Genomic DNA, 23,070 nt, shown 5'->3' with positions numbered 1-23,070 from the left:
TGCTGTGTATTAGTGTCGCTGCTCTGTCACTATGAGGCAAATTCACAAAGGGTGGGGAGTTCTATTTCATATGGGTTGTTGCTCTGGGCAACCAATCAGAATCTACGTCTTATTTATTTAGCACATTCTAGAAGATAATAGATAGTTTCTGATTGGTTGCCTATAGCAGCATCCCATCTAAAATAGAACTGCCATCTTAGTAAATTTCCCCCTTAGTGTCACCCGCCAACTCACTGCGGCATTTGGCCAATATTGGTGAAAAATGTAAAACAACATTGTGAGATGTGAGGTGGTCAAAGCTGTCCGCAAACTTTATGTTATTGATGGGAACAAAAACATACCCAAATGATGTCATTTTAGCTTTTTTTTATTCACTTTAAAAAAAAAAAGTCCAAATACAAAGCTAAATAATCAGAGCCAAATCCGAATCCAGCAAAACTGATCCAGCGAAACTGATCCAGCTAAACTGATCCAGCGCACATCTCTAAATATAACATAGGTATAATGAAATTGCACAATCTGGAAGCTGGTCCCTAGAGGAGGAGATGTCCTACAGGCAGTGCGGCCCACTATGAGGTTCCGCTCTCTAACAATGGCGGACCACCCCAGTGGAGCTACAACCAATTAGGTGTCATCTATGTCTTTCGGAACCTTAGCGAATTTAGGGTCAAACCGGGTATTTTACTCCCTGTTTTACCAAATGATTTGTCTCGAAACGCATTTGCTAAAGAAAACGGGATTTGGTTGGTTTGACTGTGATGCATTTCATCATTATTTGGGTTCACACCCTCCTGAACTCTACATAGTGTAGTGCTATAAGTCACACAGTATGGAAATTAAATACTCAACAAGAAAATCTAATTTTATTATATGTAACCAAAAAGAATCCCAAACTAAATAGAGCAGAGAGCAAAGACTTTGATGTACAGGGTCAACTGTATCGAAAGCCACCACGTTATCTATAGTGTTGACAGTCTGGGTCTGTTATCAAATTCCCATTCTTGACTCCCTGAATATCTTGTGTACTTTATACATAGTACACAATAACAAAACACTTGTTGCATAATACCACACAACCCAAAGTAATGAAAGTGTGTAATTGCCATTAAATAACAGTGGTGACTCCAGGCTGCTGGTCGCTGGCCTCGATCTTCTGCTCAGAGGAAGAGCAGGAGAAGAGCTTCTTCTGAAGGTTCTGGTAGGCAAACCGGAAATACATTGTGTGCCCCATGGCAACAAAGGACACGGACAGGAGAACAAGCAAACCGAAGGCCTCTGGGTTTGGACCCAAGATCACCATGATGAAATGCAGAAGGTCAAGTAGATAATTCATAGAGTTCTGGACACCATTAATGATGCCTCTCTCGGATTCAATAACATTCTCCTGGAGGAGCTGAGTGACTGTCAGATCAAAGGACCAAAGGCCTGAAAAAAAAAATAAAGTCATCAGATGAGACACAGATTAAAAACAACATGAAAATAAATAGGACAATTATCGATTGTTTGGCGCATCTTCTTCACCAGCTGAGAACAAAGGGCGTGTGTTAGTGTGACCAGAAGGGCGTGTGTTAGTGTGACCAGAAGGGCGTATGTTAGTGTGACCAGAAGGGCGTATGTTAGTGTAACCAGAAGGGCGTATGTTAGTGTATCCAGAAGGGTGTATGTTAGTGTGACCAGAAGGGTGTATGTTAGTGTGACCAGAAGGGCGTGTGTTAGTGTGACCAGAAGGGCGTGTGTTAGTGTAACCAGAAGGGTGTATGTTAGTGTAACCAGAAGGGCGTTTGTTAGTGTGACTAGAAGGGTGTATGTTATTGTGACCAGAAGGGTGTATGTTAGTGTGACCAGAAGGGTGTATGTTAGTGTGACCAGAAGGGTGTATGTTAGAAGGGCGTTTGTTAGTGTGACTAGAAGGATGTATGTTTATGTGGCCATTGCCCCACATTCTTCTGCTGTAAAAAGTTTTAGTTCTTGTTTTTTTAACAAAATATTGTCTGTAGATGTCGTCAATATGTTCTGGTCACGTAGTAGAGTTTTTATTGTTATTGAGCTTAAATATGCTGACTGTATTGGAAAGGTACTGTAGCTAGCCATAGGACAAACCCGTGGCCTTCATCTGTACATAGATAAACAAGCACATGATTTATCTATATATATATATATATATAAAAATGTATGTACAGTGAGTCAGGGATGTAAGGTATGGCAGAGGTGCAAAACATAAACGTGGTAGAGGAAATGGGGTTTAAGAAATAAAAAACTATGGTCCAATCCGGGACCAACCACAGACAGGTGTTTGCCGGTCACACTCTGGGCATGGCAAGCAGTCTAGCCTAAAACAAAAGAAGGAGGCCATCCACTACAGCAATGATTCCTCACCCCAAAGATGCCACCCTCTACTGCACTGATCCCTCAACCCAAATATATGCCACACTCTACTGCACCGATCCCTCAACCCAAATATGCCACCCTCTATAGTACTGATACCTCATAAAATGTTCCTCCAAAACAAGGACAAAGTTCAAGTAATGGTAATTGCACATCCAAACCTGAGCAATGCCGGGGACCTCAGCTAGTTTATACTAGACTGTCCCCTGCTGTTAGTAAAAGTATGGATGCTATAACTTTACATATATTAGGGAAGCTGCTGCCTAGTATACTGTCCCCACAACTTGGGACCATGCTAATTAATAATGCCTGCCTCACTTGGGACCATGCTGATTGAGGGCATCTGCCTCACTTAGGACCATGCTGATTGAGGCCACCAGGCTCACTTGGGACCATTCTGATTGAGGGCATCAGCCTCACTTGGGACCATGCTGATTGATGGTGCACACCTCACTTGAAACCATACAGATTGAGGGAATCTGCCTCAGCTGAGACCATGCTGATTGAGGGAACCACACAGGACCATGCTGATTGATGGTGCCTCACTTGGGACCATGCTGATGATGGTGCCTCGCTTGGGAACATGCTGATTGAGGGCATCAGTCTAACTTGGCACCATGCTGATTGAGGGCATCAGCCTCCTTGAGACCATGCTGATTGAGGGCTTCAGTCTCACTTGGCACCATGCTGATTGAGGGCATCAGCCTCCTTGGGACCATGCTGACTGATGATGCTTTGCTTGGGAACATGCTGATTGAGGGCATCAGCCTCACCTGGGACCATGCTGATTGAGGGCATCAGCCTCCTTGGGACCATGCTGACTGATGATGCCTGCCTCACTTAGAAACATGAAGACTTACAATGTCCTTTTCTATCTCAGAGTCTAAACTCATAGACACGTGGGGCTCCCCAGAGGCTAAAACCTATCCCTGAATACAACTGGGTTACATCTTCTAAGATAACGTATCAATAGCCTGCAGTTTGCTTTACTCTTACTCTGTATTTTATGTCACAACCCATACTAATGGTTAAATGCGTAGAAACCCAGTGCTGAAAGTAACATGGAATCACAAGTATATTAGATTTCACTTACCTACTCTGGCTGCAATCACTCCAGCAAAGAGTAAACTGATGGAAATCAAGGGTGGGGAAGCATCAGGCTCATTGATCGTTGAGCTGGAGTTACTCAGCAGGTTTTGGGCGTTGGCTGTGAAGAACTCCTGAAGGCCACCAACTGGAGACATTGTGGGTGAGATATCACCTTCAATTAAGTAAGCACCAACATCTTGGAATGGAGAAACTGAGAGATCCAAAGGACTTCCAGGCATGAAGACTGAGACCACACAAAGCACAAGACTACAGAGCTGAGCTATTCCTGAGATAAAGCCTGTACGAATCAAACCACATTTCCGTCTTAGCCAGGTGAAAGCCACCGTTCCCATAATTCCAGAAATGGCAGAAGCGCCCATGAGGATGCTGAGGACAGAACCACTCAGACCTTGTGTGTAGGCATACCCAGTGGTAATGCAGTCGAAGCCAAGGACAGTCATGTAGAGGAAGGCAAGGGCCATGCCAGCCCAGAACACTGACTGGTTGTAGTATGCCACCCACCCATCTCGGAAGGTGCGGAAGGGCTCAGCTATCTTCTCACTGCAGCTGGTCTCTTTGGGAAGTTCAACTGCTACCACAGCCTTGTCCCCCATAAGGCGCACATCTTCCGTGGGCTTCTCAGGATCGATCACTGAACAAAACATACACGTTACTTCAAACACTGAACCAACAATTCTGATTTTGTGATATAGAAATTAATCTTCCAGTAGCCAACTTACTGATAAACCCAGCGTTGCTATCTTAGGTGGATTGTACACTTATTTGACCTCCATCAGGATGCCGGCGTTGGTATTCTGAACACCGGCATCCTCACCCCGGTCACCCCTATGCATGCCCTCATAATGCACCAGTTATAGATGCCATGGTTACAGGGAAAGTAAAATATGACAGAATGAGAAGGGAAGCAGATGACAAAGCCCAAAATTGATTCCCCCACCCTATACAATATATCACAGATAGTGCGAGGTGCAGCTCATCCATTGTACATACCAACCATATGAGGATCAAGGACCGAATGGCACATAAGAAAAGGTTCTACACTCCAATTGTCAGCAGGAGTAAAACCAAGAACAAGCTATAGATCTGGCATTGTGACAATGTTGTGCCACCACTAAGTGGTCATGCCTGCCATTGATACCTTCTGTTGATGCTAAATCACCATGCCTGCTCTGCTGGGAAACCTGACCCTAGAGCTATGACACTTTAGTCATTCACCTACATATCCTGTGTTCTCATTGTAAGACGTGGCGCCAATGATCGGGGTGTAACGAGTTCCAGGGCAGTATCTACTACCATTACCTGACCTAGTGAGCTGGAATCACAGATTCTGGGGGATGGACACAGCGATCCAGAGCTAATCCCAGTTACCTTTAATGTTTAAAGTCTTCAGTTCTTGGTCGTCCACCTTTTTCCCCACTTTCATGGCCAGGGCTGGGGTCTTCTGGTAGACCTTCCAAAGCAGCAGGTATTCCACAAACATGGACACAAGGTTCCAGCCAGCGATGAATCCGCAGCCAATAACAGCTGAGCCAAAGGTCATGATCTGTCCAACAGCCAATGGAGCCAATATATTTGTTAGCTGGTCAATCCGCCGGACTGTAGCGTTCATGTCTGTTATTAAGACATAACACAGGGATAATCATTACCACACTGTGGTATCAGTGGTACAGTGTTATGTAACCCCACAGGGACAGCACAACGGGGAGCTACGGCATGCAGTAGCTGGCCTGCCCACATCTCTGTGTCTGCAGGTTTCCAGCCTTCTGCCCACCTCTCATACTGGCACTGACCTGTCATAATCAGACAGAGCTGTAACTAGACTTTGTGGTGCCCTGTGCCAGAAGGAACTGGTGCCAACCCTTCCCCTCTATTTTTATAATAGGGATCAAAAGTGCATCCCACATTATAATATTATATAATACCCTGTAGTAAATAACACTATGTAGTGTGCAGCCAGACCCCCAATCCCGTGCCGCCACACACACTACATAGATTGGCTCATCTGCAATGCTGACCATGTTTTCAGAAAGTAAAAGGTCAGCTTCCAATAGTAAGAATTCTCTAGCTTTCTATCCAAGGGCAGATGGCTCAATGAAACGAGTGTCTGACTGCAATACCACAGGAGATGGGTTTGAATATGTGAGGTACAGATGGAGCAAGCCTCAGCCAGTCCGCCAGCACGAGATATCCATAGCAGTGGCGTGGGGCATGGCCAGCTGACAGGGATGCGGGAACGCCTCACTTGCTCGCACGTCCCATCAGCGAGGCGGTGGGGGGAGCAGGTGCTTCCCTGCTCGTCTCTGCTTCAGGGAGAAAGAAAGGGAGAGGGCAGTGAGCGCGGGGGGGGGGGGGGGGGATGGGCAACAATGGGAGATGGCTGCAAAGGGCTTCCTACAGAATGGGGAGCTTGAGCGTCTTGTGCGCCCCCCATTCTGTCAGACTCATGTGGAGGGGCAGGGGATGGCGCATGGCGATATAATTGCTAATGGGAGCAGCTCCATCAGTAGCTAGTAAGGTTGATTGACCAATGATGGTTGTAAACCAACAATGGTCACTGGCGAATGGTTTCAGAGCTGTGGGAATGATGTTTTTTTTTTTTTTTTTCCTTGCTCAGTGCTAAACTGCTGTGCAGAGCGCCCACCTTATCAGGCAGCAGCTCTGTGCCACCCCTTGGATCCAGCTCTTTAGCAGCCAGATATGTAGTCACCAGGTGAACTGGGCAGCGTGCACACTCATTCTGTGCGCTCCCACAGTCACATACGATATCATTCAGCCGGCAGTGCTGGAATTTATTACATGCGGTGCCCTAACAATATGCCACGAGACGTGTTTTGTGGTGTAGGCCGAGGCCTTCTTTGTATGCTATTTAATGTATTTATATAGTTCTGCAGACCAGGTGCTTAATGTAATAATGTAATAATGCAACAAGAATAGGAGGTGAGGGACTTTGTGTGACAATAGCAGTACTTTTAAAGTGGCAATAATTTACAAGCCAAACCAACCTGATTGTGCCTTTGTAAATAAATAATAGTACGGCCAATCTCAAACAAAGTCCCAGACCTCCTGCTTCTCACCGGATATTTCATTTAGCTCCTAGCCTCCAGAACTGAACACAGTATTCCAGGTAGCAGTAATCCCTGTGAATCAATACCTATTTCCCTATAGATTGTAAGGGTGTTATTTACAAGTTTTGATGTCTTACTGTTTCCATTTGTAACTAAAAACTGTTCATAAATAACTTAAGTAATATGCAGTAAAAGTCACGCAAGAGAGGTCTTCTGCCAATAACAGCAGCCCAGTACTTAGGATGCTACCGGTACTTAGGATGCTACCGGTACTTAGGATGTTACCGGTACTTCGGATGTTACCAGTACTTAGGATGTCAGGTCTTAAACTATGGACAGTAGGAACTTATGAAATAAATGGGACATCATAGTAGATAAGCTAAAGTAGGAAACAACAGGACTAAAACACAAACAAAGACATGTGTAAAACTAGGCCAGATTAGCAGCGTTAAATGGTTAAAGCAGCAATGCGGGAGTAAACTGGTTTCCAAAATTGAGCAAGATCAGTATTCAGCCAGGCAGCAGGGAGACACCAGCATACAGTCAGCCAAGATCAGAGACCTCATGGGAATGTGGGACTCACAGCCTATTAACACAAACAGGAGCCAATCAGAGACCAGTCCCCTAATGACAGGAATGGCTTGCAGATGTAAAACTATTGTTCCAAATGGGACAAGGTACCAACGCCATCATTATTATCAGAGGAATAGCTGTATGTTGCTGGTAAGGTGAGTAAGTACTCAGGCTGCTGAATGTCATCTCCCCAATCTGCCTCCACAAGGGGGAGAAATGCAGAATGTGAAATGTGTCAGCCTCTGGGTCTAACAGCAGCATCACAATACAATGTATATTTCCCGGGTGCTGCCCAGACAGCAGTCACTATGCATACAACGTACCTGCTAGTTTGCTTCTGTCTTCTCCAGCAACAACAACAATCCAGTCCCGCTGTATGGTGATGGCCATGGCGGTACTGGCCAGATTGGCGATGTTTGCTATGGTGATAACCAGGATGTAGCATAAAGTCTGTGCAGTCACAACACAAGAGGAAGCACAGATCAGAGTCCGAGCCGGATATATTATATGGAAATCTGTTTATAACACACATAAAGGGGGAGTACGTCTGATAATAATCTCCTTCCACCATGTTCCCATCCCAGGAGGAGTCATTTGGAGAAACTTACCAAAAGTTTCTAAAATGAAAAAGATCTGGCATTGCCGATAGCAACAATATTCTGTCATTTTCTCTATTGCATCTGAGAAAATGATAGAATCTGATTGGTTGCTCCGGGCAACAGCAGCTGTTTTCCATGCTAGAAGCTATAGTAAATGTCCTCCATATCTTCAGCAGAGTATAAAGGTGCCCATACACTGCGCTAACTGCCCGCAGGGATGACACCACACTCCCAGCCTATTGCATACATCGTATTGTGTGCGATCTCCAGGAAATCAGTGTCCGGACTCTACTTTAATCTCCATGCATTGCATATAGGGATAATGATACAGACCCACCCGGCTCAGAACTGGAGCCACCAACGGACTCTGACAGCTACTGGTAAGGACGGTGTGTGAGAGACGTGCTGGAGGGTGGTGGGTGGCAGAGGCTGCAGGGTGGCATGGGGGAGAACAGCTGGTGGGCAACCGTGTCTAAGAGAAAGGCCAAAAAGCACATGGTGGAAAGGATAGAAGATGTAAACAGTATGTCATAATGCTGTGGCATAACGCTGGTGGGCAGAGGGGGCATGTGACATAACACTGGTTCCCAGAGGGGGCATATGACATAACGCTGGTGGGCAGAGGAAGCATATGACATAACGCTGGTGTGCAGAGGGGGCATGTGACATAACGCAGGTGGGCAAAGGAAGCATATGACATAACACTGGTGGGCAGTGGGGGCATGTGGCATAATGCTGGTGGGCCGAGGGGGCATGTGGCATAATGCTGGTGCCTGGTGGGCAGTTGCCCTGATTTCCGCGTTCCGCATGCTGTACAGACATTCTGTTTACCCTCTGGCTGCAGGCTCAGCAACTCTTCCAGGCCTGGTCACATGACATAACGCTGGTGGACAGAGGAAGCATATGACATAACACTGGTGGGGCGAGGGGGCATGTGACATAACGCAGGTGGGCAAAGGAAGCATATGACATAACACTGGAGGGCAGTGGGGGCATGTGGCATAATGCTGGTGGGCCGAGGGGGCATGTGACATAATGCTGGTGGACAGAGGAAGCATATGACATAACACTGGTGGGCCGAGGGGACATGTGACATAACGCAGGTGGGCAAAGGAAGCATATGACATAACACTGGTGGGCAGTGGGGGCATTTTGCATAATGCTAGTGGGCCAAGGGGGCATGTGGCATAACGCTGGTGCCTGGTGGGCAGTTGCCCTGATTTCCGCATTCCGCATGCTGTACAGACATTCTGTTTACCCTCTGGCTGCAGGCTCAGCAACTCTTCCAGGCCTGGTCACGTGACATAATGCTGGTGGCAGAGGAAGCATATGATAGAACGCAGGTGGGTGGAGGAAGCATGTGGTGTAACGCTGGTGGGCAGAGGGGACATGTGGTATAACGCTGGTGGGCAGAGGTGACATGTGACATAACGCTGGTGGGCAGAGGTGACATGTGACATAACACTGGTGGACAGTGGGGGCATGTGGCATAACGCTGGTGCCTGGTGGGCAGTTGCCCTGATTTTCGCGTTCCGCATGCTGTACAGACATTCTGTTTACCCTCTGGCTGCAGGCTCAGCAACTCTTCCAGGCCTAGTCACATGCCAACACCAATATCACATGTGTACTGTGAGCACATCAGCTGGTTTCACAGGAGATCGTCTGTCTCTATTCCAACAGGAAATAAAATATAAAGTGTACGGAAACTGCTCCCTGCAGAACATTCTGGTGATAGGAATATTATGCGGGAAGTGTACGGAAACTGCTCCCTGCAGCACATTCTGGTGATAGGAATATAATGCGGGAAGGGTACATAAACTGCTCCCTGCAGCACATTCTGGTGATAGGAATAAAATGCGGGAAGGGTACGGAAACTGCTCCCTGCAGCACATTCTGGTGATAGGAATATAATGCGGGAAGGGTACGGAAACTGCTCCCTGCAGCACATTCTGGTGATGGGAATATAATGCGGGAAGGGTACGGAATCTGCTCCCTGCAGCACATTTTGGTGATAGGAATATTATGCGGGAAGTGCACGGAAACTGCTCCCTGCAGCACATTCTGGTGATAGGAATATAATGCGGGAAGGGTACGGAAACTGCTCCCTGCAGCACATTCTGGTGATGGGAATATAATGCGGGAAGGGTACGGAATCTGCTCCCTGCAGAACATTCTGGTGATAGGAATATTATGCGGGAAGGGTACGGAAACTGCTCCCTGCAGCACATTCTGGTGATAGGAATATAATGCGGGAAGGGTACGGAAACTGCTCCCTGCAGCACATTCTGGTGATAGGAATATAATGCGGGAAGTGTACGGAAACTGCTCCCTGCAGCACATTCTGGTGATAGGAATATTATGCGGGAAGGGTACGGAAACTGCTCCCTGCAGCACATTCTGGTGATAGGAATATAATGCGAGAAGGGTACGGAAACTGCTCCCTGCAGCACATTCTGGTGATGGGAATATAATGCGGGAAGGGTACGGAATCTGCTCCCTGCAGCACATTTTGGTGATAGGAATATTATGCGGGAAGTGCACGGAAACTGCTCCCTGCAGCACATTCTGGTGATAGGAATATAATGCGGGAAGGGTACGGAAACTGCTCCCTGCAGCACGCAGGTGTGCCTAGGAAACCGCTGGGAGTGTCCGGGATAATGCAGGCGTGCCTAGGAACCGCTGGGAGTGTTAGGGGAAACGCAGGTATAGATAGGAAATCGCTGGGAGTGTCCGGGATAACGCAGGCGTGCCTAGGAACCGCTGGGAGTGTCGGGGATAACGCAGGCGTGCCTAAGAAACCGTTTAGAATGTCCGGGAAAATGCAGGTATGCCTAGGAAACCGCTGGGAGTGTCCGGGATAACGCAGGCGTGCCTAGGAAACCGCTGGGAGTGTCCGGGATAACGCAGGCGTGCCTAGGAAACCACTGGGAGTGTCCGGGATAACGCAGGCGTGCCTAGGAAACCACCTGGAGTGTCCGGGATAATGCAGGCGTGCCTAGGAAACCGCTGGGAGTATCCGGGATAACGCAGACGTGCCTAGGAAACCGCTGCGAGTGTCCGGGATAACGCAGGCGTGCCTAGGAAACCGCTGGGAGTGTCCAGGATAACGCAGACGTGCCTAGGAAACCGCTGGGAGTGTCCGGGATAACGCAGACATGCCTATGAAACTGCTGGGAGTGTCCGGGATAACGCAGGCGTGCCTAGGAAACCGCTGGGAGTGTCCAGGATAACGCAGGCGTGCCTAGGAAACCGCTGGGAGTGTCCGGGGAAACGCAGGCGTGCCTAGGAAACCACCTGGAGTGTCCGGGATAACGCAGGCGTGCCTAGGAAACACTGCGAGTGTCTGGGATAACGCAGGCGTGCCTAGGAAACCACCTGGAGTGTCCGGGATAACGCAGGCGTGCCTAGGAAACCGCTGGGAGTGTCCGGGATAACGCAGGTGTGCCTAGGAAACCGCTGGGAGTGTCCGGGATAACGCAGGTGTGCCTAGGAAACCAGCTAACAATCGTATGGCAGCTTCCTGCAGAGCGCACATTAGCGGCAATGCACCTGGCACCTTATCCTGGCGCTCCAACCCCTGCCCCCTCTATGGGACTGATGGCATAGACTCACCAAGAGCCATCCTTGGTACATGGACAGCAGTTCCTGCTTGTATAAGAAGACCACCATCAGGATGACACCGCAGATAATGACAGAGACATTCTGTACAATCAGCGAGGTCTGTGCCACTGTATGGGGAGAGAGGAGACAGACGTTACTAGGCACACCCCAGTACTGTACCCCAATAGAGAGATACACCCCGCTGACACCAATATCATCATTGTCATCATAACAATAAATAAGTAGTAATAATATAATAATAACACAAATAATAATATTATACTAGTAATTGTGGCAGGACAGCCTATACTGTATGTGGAAGATCCAGTCCAGGTTTTAGAGCAGCAGCAGGAACATTAGATCCAGTCCAGGTTTCCTAAACTGATGTGATCAATGTTTGGCTGATTAGCAGCAGCTGTTGCTTCCTGTTATATGTGTGTCCAGGGCAGGAGGTCATGGCTCCCAATGCTGAATAGTGGCTGGGTGATAGGCCGGTAATGTAATATTGTGATTCCTTGTCACAACGTGGGGGGTCACATTGCAAAACCACAGCAACCCAAAACACAGACCCTGGTAAGACAGATGAACTGGCTGTGGTTCCACATTGTGCACAGGTTGGGTGCGTCAGCCAGCCTAAAGGGCCACCGTGTCATAAGAGATTGTTTGATGTTTTGGGTAAAGTGGCCAGTGACGCCGGCAGGTGTGAGCCCAGATCCTGCTATTGCATGAGGGGCAGCTAGCCCGGATTCAGCTATTGCATGAGGGGCAGCTAGCCCGGATTCAGATGTTGCATGCGGGGCAGCTAGCCCGGATCCTGCTATTGCATGAGGGGCAGCTAGCCCGGATTCAGCTATTGTATGAGGGGCAGCTAGCCCAGATTCAGCTATTGCATGAGGGGCAGCTAGCCCGGATTCAGTTATTGTATGAGGGGCAGCTAGCCCGGATTCAGTTATTGTATGAGGGGCAGCTAGCCCGGATTCAGTTATTGTATGAGGGGCAGCTAGCCCGGATTCAGGTGTTGCATGAGGGGCATCTAGCCCGGATTCAGATGTTGCATGAGGGGCAGCTAGCCCGGATTCAGCTATTGCATGAGGGGCAGCTAGCCTGAATTCCGCTATTGCATGAGGGGCAGCTAGCCTGAATTCCGCTATTGCATGAGGGGCAGCTAGCCTGGATTCAGCTATTGCATGAGGGGCAGCTAGCCTGGATTCAGCTATTGCATGAGGGGCAGCTAGCCCGGATTCAGATGTTGCATGCGGGGCAGCTAGCCCGGATCCTGCTATTGCATGAGGGGCAGCTAGCCCGGATTCAGCTATTGTATGAGGGGCAGCTAGCCCAGATTCAGCTATTGCATGAGGGGCAGCTAGCCCGGATTCAGTTATTGTATGAGGGGCAGCTAGCCCGGATTCAGATGTTGCATGAGGGGCATCTAGCCCGGATTCAGATGTTGCATGAGGGGCAGCTAGCCCGGATTCAGCTATTGCATGCAGGGCAGCTAGCCTGAATTCCGCTATTGCATGAGGGGCAGCAAGCCTGAATTCCGCTATTGCATGAGGGGCAGCTAGCCTGGATTCAGCTTTTGCATGAGGGGCAGCTAGCCCGGATTCAGCTATTGCATGAGGAGCAGCTAGCCCGGATTCAGATGTTGCATGAGGGGCAGCTAGCCCGGATCCTGCTATTGCATGAGGGGCAGCTAGCCCGGATTCAGATGTTGCATGAGGGGCAGCTAGCCCGGATCCTGCTATTGCATGAGGGGCAGCTAGCCCGGATTCCGCTATTGTATGAGGGGCAGCTAGCCCAGATTCAGCTATTGCATGAGGGGCAGCTAGCCCGGATTCAGTTATTGTATGAGGGGCAGCTAGCCCGGATTCAGATGTTGCATGAGGGGCATCTAGCCCGGATTCAGATGTTGCATGAGGGGCAGCTAGCCCGGATTCAGCTATTGCATGCAGGGCAGCTAGCCTGAATTCCGCTATTGCATGAGGGGCAGCTAGCCTGAATTCCGCTATTGCATGAGGGGCAGCTAGCCTGGATTCAGCTATTGCATGAGGGGCAGCTAGCCTGGATTCAGCTATTGCATGAGGGGCAGCTAGCCCGGATTCAGATGTTGCATGCGGGGCAGCTAGCCCGGATCCTGCTATTGCATGAGGGGCAGCTAGCCTGGATTCAGCTTTTGCATGAGGGGCAGCTAGCCCGGATTCAGCTATTGCATGAGGAGCAGCTAGCCCGGATTCAGATGTTGCATGAGGGGCAGCTAGCCCGGATTCAGCTATTGCATGAGGAGCAGCTAGCCCGGATTCAGATGTTGCATGAGGGGCAGCTAGCCCGGATCCTGCTATTGCATGAGGGGCAGCTAGCCCGGATTCAGATGTTGCATGAGGGGCAGCTAGCCCGGATCCTGCTATTGCATGAGGGGCAGCTAGCCCGGATTCAGCTATTGTATGAGGGGCAGCTAGCCCAGATTCAGCTATTGCATGAGGGGCAGCTAGCCCGGATTCAGTTATTGTATGAGGGGCAGCTAGCCCGGATTCAGATGTTGCATGAGGGGCATCTAGCCCGGATTCAGATGTTGCATGAGGGGCAGCTAGCCCGGATTCAGCTATTGCATGCAGGGCAGCTAGCCTGAATTCCGCTATTGCATGAGGGGCAGCTAGCCTGAATTCCGCTATTGCATGAGGGGCAGCTAGCCTGGATTCAGCTATTGCATGAGGGGCAGCTAGCCTGGATTCAGCTATTGCATGAGGGGCAGCTAGCCCGGATTCAGATGTTGCATGCGGGGCAGCTAGCCCGGATCCTGCTATTGCATGAGGGGCAGCTAGCCTGGATTCAGCTTTTGCATGAGGGGCAGCTAGCCCGGATTCAGCTATTGCATGAGGAGCAGCTAGCCCGGATTCAGATGTTGCATGAGGGGCAGCTAGCCCGGATTCAGCTATTGCATGAGGAGCAGCTAGCCCGGATTCAGATGTTGCATGAGGGGCAGCTAGCCCGGATTCAGATGTTGCATGAGGGGCAGCTAGCCCGGATCCTGCTATTGCATGAGGGGCAGCTAGCCCGGATTCAGCTATTGTATGAGGGGCAGCTAGCCCAGATTCAGCTATTGCATGAGGGGCAGCTAGCCCGGATTCAGTTATTGTATGAGGGGCAGCTAGCCCGGATTCAGATGTTGCATGAGGGGCATCTAGCCCGGATTCAGATGTTGCATGAGGGGCAGCTAGCCCGGATTGAGCTATTGCATGCAGGGCAGCTAGCCTGAATTCCGCTATTGCATGAGGGGCAGCTAGCCTGAATTCCGCTATTGCATGAGGGGCAGCTAGCCTGGATTCAGCTATTGCATGAGGGGCAGCTAGCCTGGATTCAGCTATTGCATGAGGGGCAGCTAGCCCAGAATTAGCTATTGCATGAGGGGCAGCTAGCCTGGATTCAGCTATTGCATGAGGGGCAGCTAGCCTGTATTCAGCTATTGCATGAGGGGCAGCTAGCCTGTATTCAGCTATTGCATGCAGGGCAGCTAGCCCGGATTCAGCTATTGCATGAGGAGTTAGAGGAGCTGAGAAGAGCGGGGCAGGACCGGGAAAGGCTACCGGAGTGGACCACAACTGATGACATTGAGGCATTCCTTTGCACATTTGAGCGCACCTGGTCTGACCTGTTTTACAGGCACTATGTATGTGGATATGACTGTGGCCGAGTCAAGTTCCTACCTGTCCTTAAGAAAGTTATACTTTGGGGTGAAAGGCCCCAGCAAAGCCCAATAGTTCCATGACTGTCAGCTGGAGGGCTCTGAGCCTGCAGGGGCCTGGTTACAGCCGGATAAAAACGCTGCAGTGAGGATTGTGGAGATAGTCGCACTGGACCAGGCTCTGTGGGTGTTAGACTGCACAGTGCAGCAATGGGCCCTTCCAGTGGACCCCCAGACATTCGAGGAGCTGGCAGTGGTGACTGAGGGGCACCTGAATCTGGGAAAGCTGAATAAAGCCAGGTCTGGATACATGCCAGTACCAAAGCCCAGAACTCAGGAAACAGAGACCCAGTGGAACCCTGTTGGATTCAGGACTTACAGGACTTTGGGTGAGATCGTGATGACAGCAATCTGGTCTTTGAGACTATAAACGTGGTTAATGGCAGGGTGATTGCTGTTTACCACCAGAGGGTGTGACATATTTTGTGTTAAAAAACTATTTGTGTATCGCGCTGCGACTTTACAAGGGAAAAGAGTAGATCATTTGTTAGTTCCCCGAAATCTCGAGCAGTTGGTGCTGGAAACTGCACATGTGCATCGGGGGAAGGAGAAAACACTGCAACGCATCCAGCCAAGGTTCTTTGGACCCCGCATTTATACCTCAGCCAAGAGGTATTGTCAGGAATAAAAAACAAGGGTATGCAGGGTGGGGGTGGTCAAGCGTATTCCTACCTTCCAACCTGCAATATCCGGCGCTTAAATATTGATGTAATAAGAAGGGGTTATATAAAGATTGGGTGAAAAAAGAATCGATGTATGAATTAAGTATCGACTGCTGCAGGTGTTTCTGTGAGTCTGCTGGGACTCACACAGGAATTATAGCAAAGGAAGGGGGGGGGGATTAAACACCGTGCGCTGCTGGGTGGATATGTGTTAATACCTTGCTGAATAGAATGCACACTGGACTCACTGTATACTCAGTTTTATAAAGAGTAACATATATTGAAACAATTCACAGATAAAAAGCAACAAATACACATAAAAGTATCAATCTGATTTAGCACGTTTGCAAGAATGATCCATTGAATAGTCTAGACCAGGGGTAGGCAAGTCATTCCATGCTGGGGGTGAGGGCGAACTGCCGCCCTCCAGGTGCCGGCGCTCTAGGCAAATGCCTAGAGCTGCCTAGTGGTGGCACCGGCCCTGGCAGCAGTGCTGATGGCTGCAGTCCCGGCTCCACAAAGCAGCTGCGGGCAGGTCAGCAGGATGGGGCCAGACAGAGGAGATCTGTGTCCCCCACCGTTCTGGTAATTCGCGGTCCGGAGATCTGGCTTCTGCGGTCCGGAGATGGACTGCGGTCCACCAGTTGCCGGTCGCTGGTCTAGACCATATAATACAGAGTTGCTGTCCGATTAGTGTTAATATAAATGAGACATTGCTAAGTTGGTTACTGGCACAGATCCAATGAAGGTCGCCAAGCAGCTGTATTAGTGGAGACAGTTTGTTAGCGTGTAAGCAGTCCCCGGTGAGAAAGTCTGTCGGCCAATAAGTGCAACATCAAGGCAGCGTGATTGTAAATGGTGTTGGAATAGCTCCGCCCTCTTGAAAAAGTTTCTGGTTGCTACAGAAAACGAAACTCGCCAACATCAATTCCGCCGCACGTTTGCATTCCTGGGTCCGATCTGACTTGCCGCTTGGTCTTCCTCCACGTGCAGCCGCCCTGCCTGGTATCCACCTGACAACCACCACCGCCAGCAGCACAAGTAAGCCGCCGGATTGCTTTCCATCTCTCTCAGGCTGAGATCTTCACGGCTATCCACTGTACGGGGTTGAGCCCTCCACACACCGGGCTCCCCTGTGGCTCTGCACTCAACAATTCAATTGGAGAGCGGAGCTATTCCATCACCATTTACAATCACGCTGCCTTGATGTTACACTTATCGGCCAACAGACTTTCTCTGCGAGGACTGCTTACACGCTAAGTTGGCCGGGTGCATTTCTAACAAATGGAAACAAACTGTCTCCACTAATACAGCTTGCTTGGCGACCTTCATTGGATCTGTGCCAGTAACCAACTTAGCAATGTCTCATTTATATTAACACTAATCGGACAGCAACTCTGTATTATATAGTCTAGTCCAGTGGTGGCCAACCTGTGGCTCTTGAGCCTCATGCGGCTCTCCCCCTTGTAAAGTGCGGCTCCTGCTCCCACTGCTGCCCGCCGCCCACCGTCTGTCCCAGTCCCCCCTGCTGCCGGTTCCCTGAATCCCTTCTCCTTCTGAGGGGAGGAGAGCGCGCATCGCGTATCTCTCCTACCCCTTACTGTGCATCCTAGTGACTGGGCCGTCCGCCAATCAGAGCTTGTGGGCCAGCAGCCAATCAGGAGCCGGCCAGTGAGCTTTGATTGGTGGGCGGCCCAGTCACAGGGAAGTGAGGGGGAAGGAGACGCGCGGTGTGCTGTGCTCTCCTCCCATCGGTGACATGACAGGAGGACTGCAGGGGGAAACCAGACTGTCCTCTCCCCGCCCGGCAGCAGCAGCAACAACGGTGAGTGCTGCTGCTGAAAAATTTGCACTGTGGGGGCATAGCAGTTTGTGGCACTGTGGGGGCATAGCAGTTTGTGGCACTGTGGGGGCATACCTGCTTTTTGGCACTGTGGGGGCATACCCGGCACCGTGGGGGGCATATGTGTATCTGTCACTATTGGGGGCATATGTATATATGGCACTGCACTATTGGAGGCATATTTGTATCACACCCACCCAAGGGGTCAAAATAGACTACGCCCCTTTTTTGGGCGCATGCGCCTTCGGCGCGCGCATGATGTCTGCTTTTTAGCTTGACTACCGATATTTTCGGCTCTTTACCTCTGACCGGTTGGCCACCCCTGGTCTAGTCTATTCCATGGATCATTCTTGCAAATGTGCTAAATCAGATTGATACTTTTATGTGTATTTGTTGCTTTTTATCTGTGAATTGTTTCAATATATGTTACTCTTTATAAAACTGAGTATACAGTGTGTCCAGTGTGCATTCTATTCAGCAAGGTATGGACATATCCACCCAGCAGCGCACAGTGTTTAATCCCCCCTTCCTTTGCTTTAAGTATTGTCAGGAATGCCCAGTGTACCAGAGGATAGCCCCTCGGCCAGAGTTTAGAGCACCACTGGTCATTTCCGTGCCTTTTGAGAATTGGTATGGATCTGATACAGCCAGTGGAAAAATAAGCTTGAAGACACCAATGTATGTGATATAGGGTTAGATTCACCGATATAGTAGTATGTGATATAGGGTTAGATCACCGATATAGTAGTATGTAATACAGGGTTAGATCACCGATATAGTAGTATGTGATACAGGGTTAGATCACCGATATAGTAGTATGTGATACAGGGTTAGATCACTGATATAGTAGTATGTGATACAGGGTAAGATTCACCGATATAGTAGTATGTGATATAGGGTTAGATCACAGATATAGTAGTATTTGATATAGGGTTAGATCACCGATATAATAGTATTTGATATAGGGTTAGATCACCGATATAGTAGTATGTGATATAGGGTTAGATCACCGATATAGTAGTATGTGATATAGGGTTAGATCACCGATATAGTAGTATGTGATATAGGGTTAGATCACCGATATAGTAGTATGTGATATAGGGTTAGATCACTGATATAGTAGTATGTGATATAGGGTTAGATCACCGATACAGTAGTATGTGATATAGGGTTAGATCACCGATACAGTAGTATGTGATATAGGGTTAGATCACCGATACAATAGTATGTGATATAGTGTTAGATTCACCGATATAGTAGTATGTGATATAGGGTTAGATCACCGATATAGTAGTATGTGATATAGGGTTAGATCACTGATATAGTAGTATGTGATATAGGGTTTGATCACTGATATAGTAGTATGTGATATAGGGTTAGATCACCGATATAGTAGTATGTGATATAGGGTTAGATCACCGATATAGTAGTATGTGATCTAGTGTTAGATCACCGATATAGTAGTATGTGATATAGGGTTAGATCACCGATATAGTAGTATGTGATATAGTGTTAGATTCACTGATATAGTAGTATGTGATATAGGGTTAGATCACCGATATAGTAGTATGTGATATAGAGTTAGATCACCGATATAGTAGTATGTGATATAGGGTTAGATCACCGATATAGTAGTATGTGATATAGGGTTAGATCACCGATAAAGTAGTATGTGATATAGGGTTAGATCACAGATATAGTAGTATGTGATATAGGGTTAGATCACCGATATAGTAGTATGTGATATAGGGTTAGATCACCGATACAATAGTATGTGATATAGTGTTAGATTCACCGATATAGTAGTATGTGATATAGGGTTAGATCACTGATATAGTAGTATGTGATATAGGGTTTGATCACTGATATAGTAGTATGTGATATAGGGTTAGATCACCGATATAGTAGTATGTGATATAGGGTTAGATCACCGATATAGTAGTATGTGATCTAGTGTTAGATCACCGATATAGTAGTATGTGATCTAGTGTTAGATCACCGATATAGTAGTATGTGATATAGGGTTAGATCACCGATATAGTAGTATGTGATATAGTGTTAGATTCACTGATATAGTAGTATGTGATATAGGGTTAGATCACCGATATAGTAGTATGTGATATAGGGTTAGATCACTGATATAGTAGTATGTGATATAGGGTTAGATCACTGATATAGTAGTATGTGATATAGGGTTAGATCACTGATACAGTAGTATGTGATATAGGGTTAGATCACTGATATAGTAGTATGTGATATAGGGTTAGATCACTGATATAGTAGTATGTGATATAGGGTTAGATCACCGATATAGTAGTATGTGATCTAGTGTTAGATCACCGATATAGTAGTATGTGATATAGGGTTAGATCACCGATATAGTAGTATGTGATATAGGGTTAGATCACTGATATAGTAGTATGTGATATAGGGTTAGATCACCGATATAGTAGTATGTGATCTAGTGTTAGATCACCGATATAGTAGTATGTGATATAGGGTTAGATCACCGATATAGTAGTATGTGATATAGGGTTAGATCACTGATATAGTAGTATGTGATATAGGGTTAGATCACTGATATAGTAGTATGTGATATAGGGTTAGATCACCGATATAGTAGTATGTGATCTAGTGTTAGATCACCGATATAGTAGTATGTGATATAGGGTTAGATCACCGATATAGTAGTATGTGATATAGGGTTAGATCACCGATATAGTAGTATGTGATATAGGGTTAGATCACTGATATAGTAGTATGTGATATAGGGTTAGATCACCGATATAGTAGTATGTGATATAGGGTTAGATCACCGATATAGTAGTATGTGATCTAGTGTTAGATCACCGATATAGTAGTATGTGATATAGGGTTAGATCACCGATATAGTAGTATGTGATATAGGGTTAGATCACTGATACAGTAGTATGTGATATAGGGTTAGATCACCGATATAGTAGTATGTGATCTAGTGTTAGATCACCGATATAGTAGTATGTGATATAGGGTTAGATCACCGATATAGTAGTATGTGATATAGGGTTAGATCACTGATATAGTAGTATGTGATATAGGGTTAGATCACTGATATAGTAGTATGTGATATAGGGTTAGATCACCGATATAGTAGTATGTGATCTAGTGTTAGATCACCGATATAGTAGTATGTGATATAGGGTTAGATCACCGATATAGTAGTATGTGATATAGGGTTAGATCACCGATATAGTAGTATGTGATATAGGGTTAGATCACCGATATAGTAGTATGTGATATAGGGTTAGATCACTGATATAGTAGTATGTGATATAGGGTTAGATCACCGATATAGTAGTATGTGATCTAGTGTTAGATCACCGATATAGTAGTATGTGATATAGGGTTAGATCACCGATATAATAGTATGTGATATAGGGTTAGATCACTGATATAGTAGTATGTGATATAGGGTTAGATCACTGATATAGTAGTATGTGATATAGGGTTAGATCACCGATATAGTAGTATGTGATCTAGTGTTAGATCACCGATATAGTAGTATGTGATATAGGGTTAGATCACCGATATAGTAGTATGTGATATAGGGTTAGATCACCAATATAGTAGTATGTGATATAGGGTTAGATCACTGATATAGTAGTATGTGATATAGGGTTAGATCACCGATATAGTAGTATGTGATCTAGTGTTAGATCACCGATATAGTAGTATGTGATATAGGGTTAGATCACCGATATAGTAGTATGTGATATAGGGTTAGATCACTGATATAGTAGTATGTGATATAGGGTTAGATCACCGATATAGTAGTATGTGATCTAGTGTTAGATCACCGATATAGTAGTATGTGATATAGGGTTAGATCACCGATATAGTAGTATGTGATATAGGGTTAGATCACTGATACAGTAGTATGTGATATAGGGTTAGATCACCGATATAGTAGTATGTGATATAGGGTTAGATCACTGATATAGTAGTATGTGATATAGGGTTAGATCACCGATATAGTAGTATGTGATATAGGGTTAGAACTCGTCTGGAATTACTCCGGACGGTCCGGTAATTAGACCGGGTGTCCGGAGTGCGGACGGGTGGCGTTCCCGGGAACTGGAGACCGGAGGCCGGAGCTCATGCGCAGCTTTCTCCTGGACCCACCCCTGGATGTATGCACGCAGACAGACATGTTACAGTATTAGTACATATTAGGCAGCGCAGGATCACACTGACCCGCTTTATGCTGTGATTATATCAGTGCGACTCTATGCGCCACATCCATGGACTATAATACACAATCACGTGAATGTGATGTGGAGGTTGGGAAAAATAATGGCAGATATCTCAGCAGTTTACTGAGGCCTTAGTGATTGTGCAACACAGCAAACACTGATATCTTATACATATATACACCTTATATATACTGCTGCTTATATACACACATTACCTCTCAGCCTTGGGTTCTTATCCACCCAGTCTCCAAGGATGGCTCCCAGCAATAGGACCGAGCCGGCAACCACCAGGCCATAGACAGCGGTAAGCAGTAAGCTGTTCCCATAAAGTTCTACCAGGAAGAGGGAGACAGCGAAATGCCACATGCGGTCCCCCTGCAGCAAGGACAAAATACATCACAGTCACTTATACTGGGCATGTCACATTGTGCAGCAGTGTTACATCTGCCCCACCTGCAGCAAGGACAAAATACATCACAGTCACTTATACTGGGCATGTCACATTGTACAGCGGTGTTACATCTGCCCCACCTGCAGCAAGGACAAAATACATCACAGTCACTTATACTGGGCATGTCACATTGTGCAGCAGTGTTACATCTGCCCCACCTGCAGCAAGGACACAATACATCACAGTCACTTATACTGGGTACATCACATTGTGCAGCAGTGTTACATCTGCCCCACCTGCAGCAAGGACAAAATACATCACAGTCACTTATACTGGGTACATCACATTGTGCAGCGGTGTTACATCTGCCCCACCTGCAGTAAGGACACAATGCATCACAGTCACTTATACTGGGCATGTCACATTCTGCAGTGGTGTTACATCTGCCCCACCTGCAGCAAGGACAAAATGCATCACAGTCACTTATACTGGGCTTGTCACATTGTGCAGCAGTGTTACATCTGCCCCACCTGCAGCAAGGACACAATGCATCACAGTCACTTATACTGGGTACATCACATGGTACATCTGCCCCACCTGCAGCAAGGACACAATAAATCACAGTCACTTATACTGGGCATGTCACATTCTGCAGTGGTGTTACATCTGCCCCACCTGCAGCAAGGACACAATGCATCACAGTCACTTATACTGGGCATGTCGCATTGTGCATCGTTGTTACATCTGCCCCACCTGCAGCAAGGACACAATACATCACAGTCACTTATACTGGGCATGTCACATTGTGCAGCGATGTTACATCTGCCCCACCTGCAGCAAGGACACAATACATCACAGTCACTTATACTGG

The 23,070-nt window shown here is 47.3% G+C and overlaps 1 protein-coding gene across 2 annotated transcripts in view; it reads right to left on the bottom strand.

The window, feature by feature from the left end:
* Positions 1–349: 349 nt before the first annotated feature.
* SLC40A1 (solute carrier family 40 member 1) overlaps positions 350–23,070 on the bottom strand; it is a 78,149-nt gene continuing 55,428 nt past the window's right edge. For both annotated transcript variants that reach the window (XM_083179195.1, XM_083179200.1), the window contains exons 3-8: positions 22,024–22,183; positions 11,345–11,460; positions 7,457–7,583; positions 4,864–5,106; positions 3,479–4,126; positions 350–1,425 (exon numbers count right to left, since the gene is read on the bottom strand). In XM_083179195.1, coding sequence (XP_083035321.1) covers positions 1,106–1,425; positions 3,479–4,126; positions 4,864–5,106; positions 7,457–7,583; positions 11,345–11,460; positions 22,024–22,183 — 1,614 coding nt within the window. In that variant the 3' untranslated portion in view covers positions 350–1,105. The remainder of the gene's footprint in view (positions 1,426–3,478; positions 4,127–4,863; positions 5,107–7,456; positions 7,584–11,344; positions 11,461–22,023; positions 22,184–23,070) is intronic.

This window comes from Crinia signifera, chromosome 1 (genome assembly GCF_055691185.1).
Source record: "Crinia signifera chromosome 1, ASM5569118v1, whole genome shotgun sequence".
In the NCBI taxonomy this organism is placed as follows: domain Eukaryota; kingdom Metazoa; phylum Chordata; class Amphibia; order Anura; family Myobatrachidae; genus Crinia; species Crinia signifera.
This window is presented reverse-complemented; position numbering and strand designations above follow the sequence as displayed.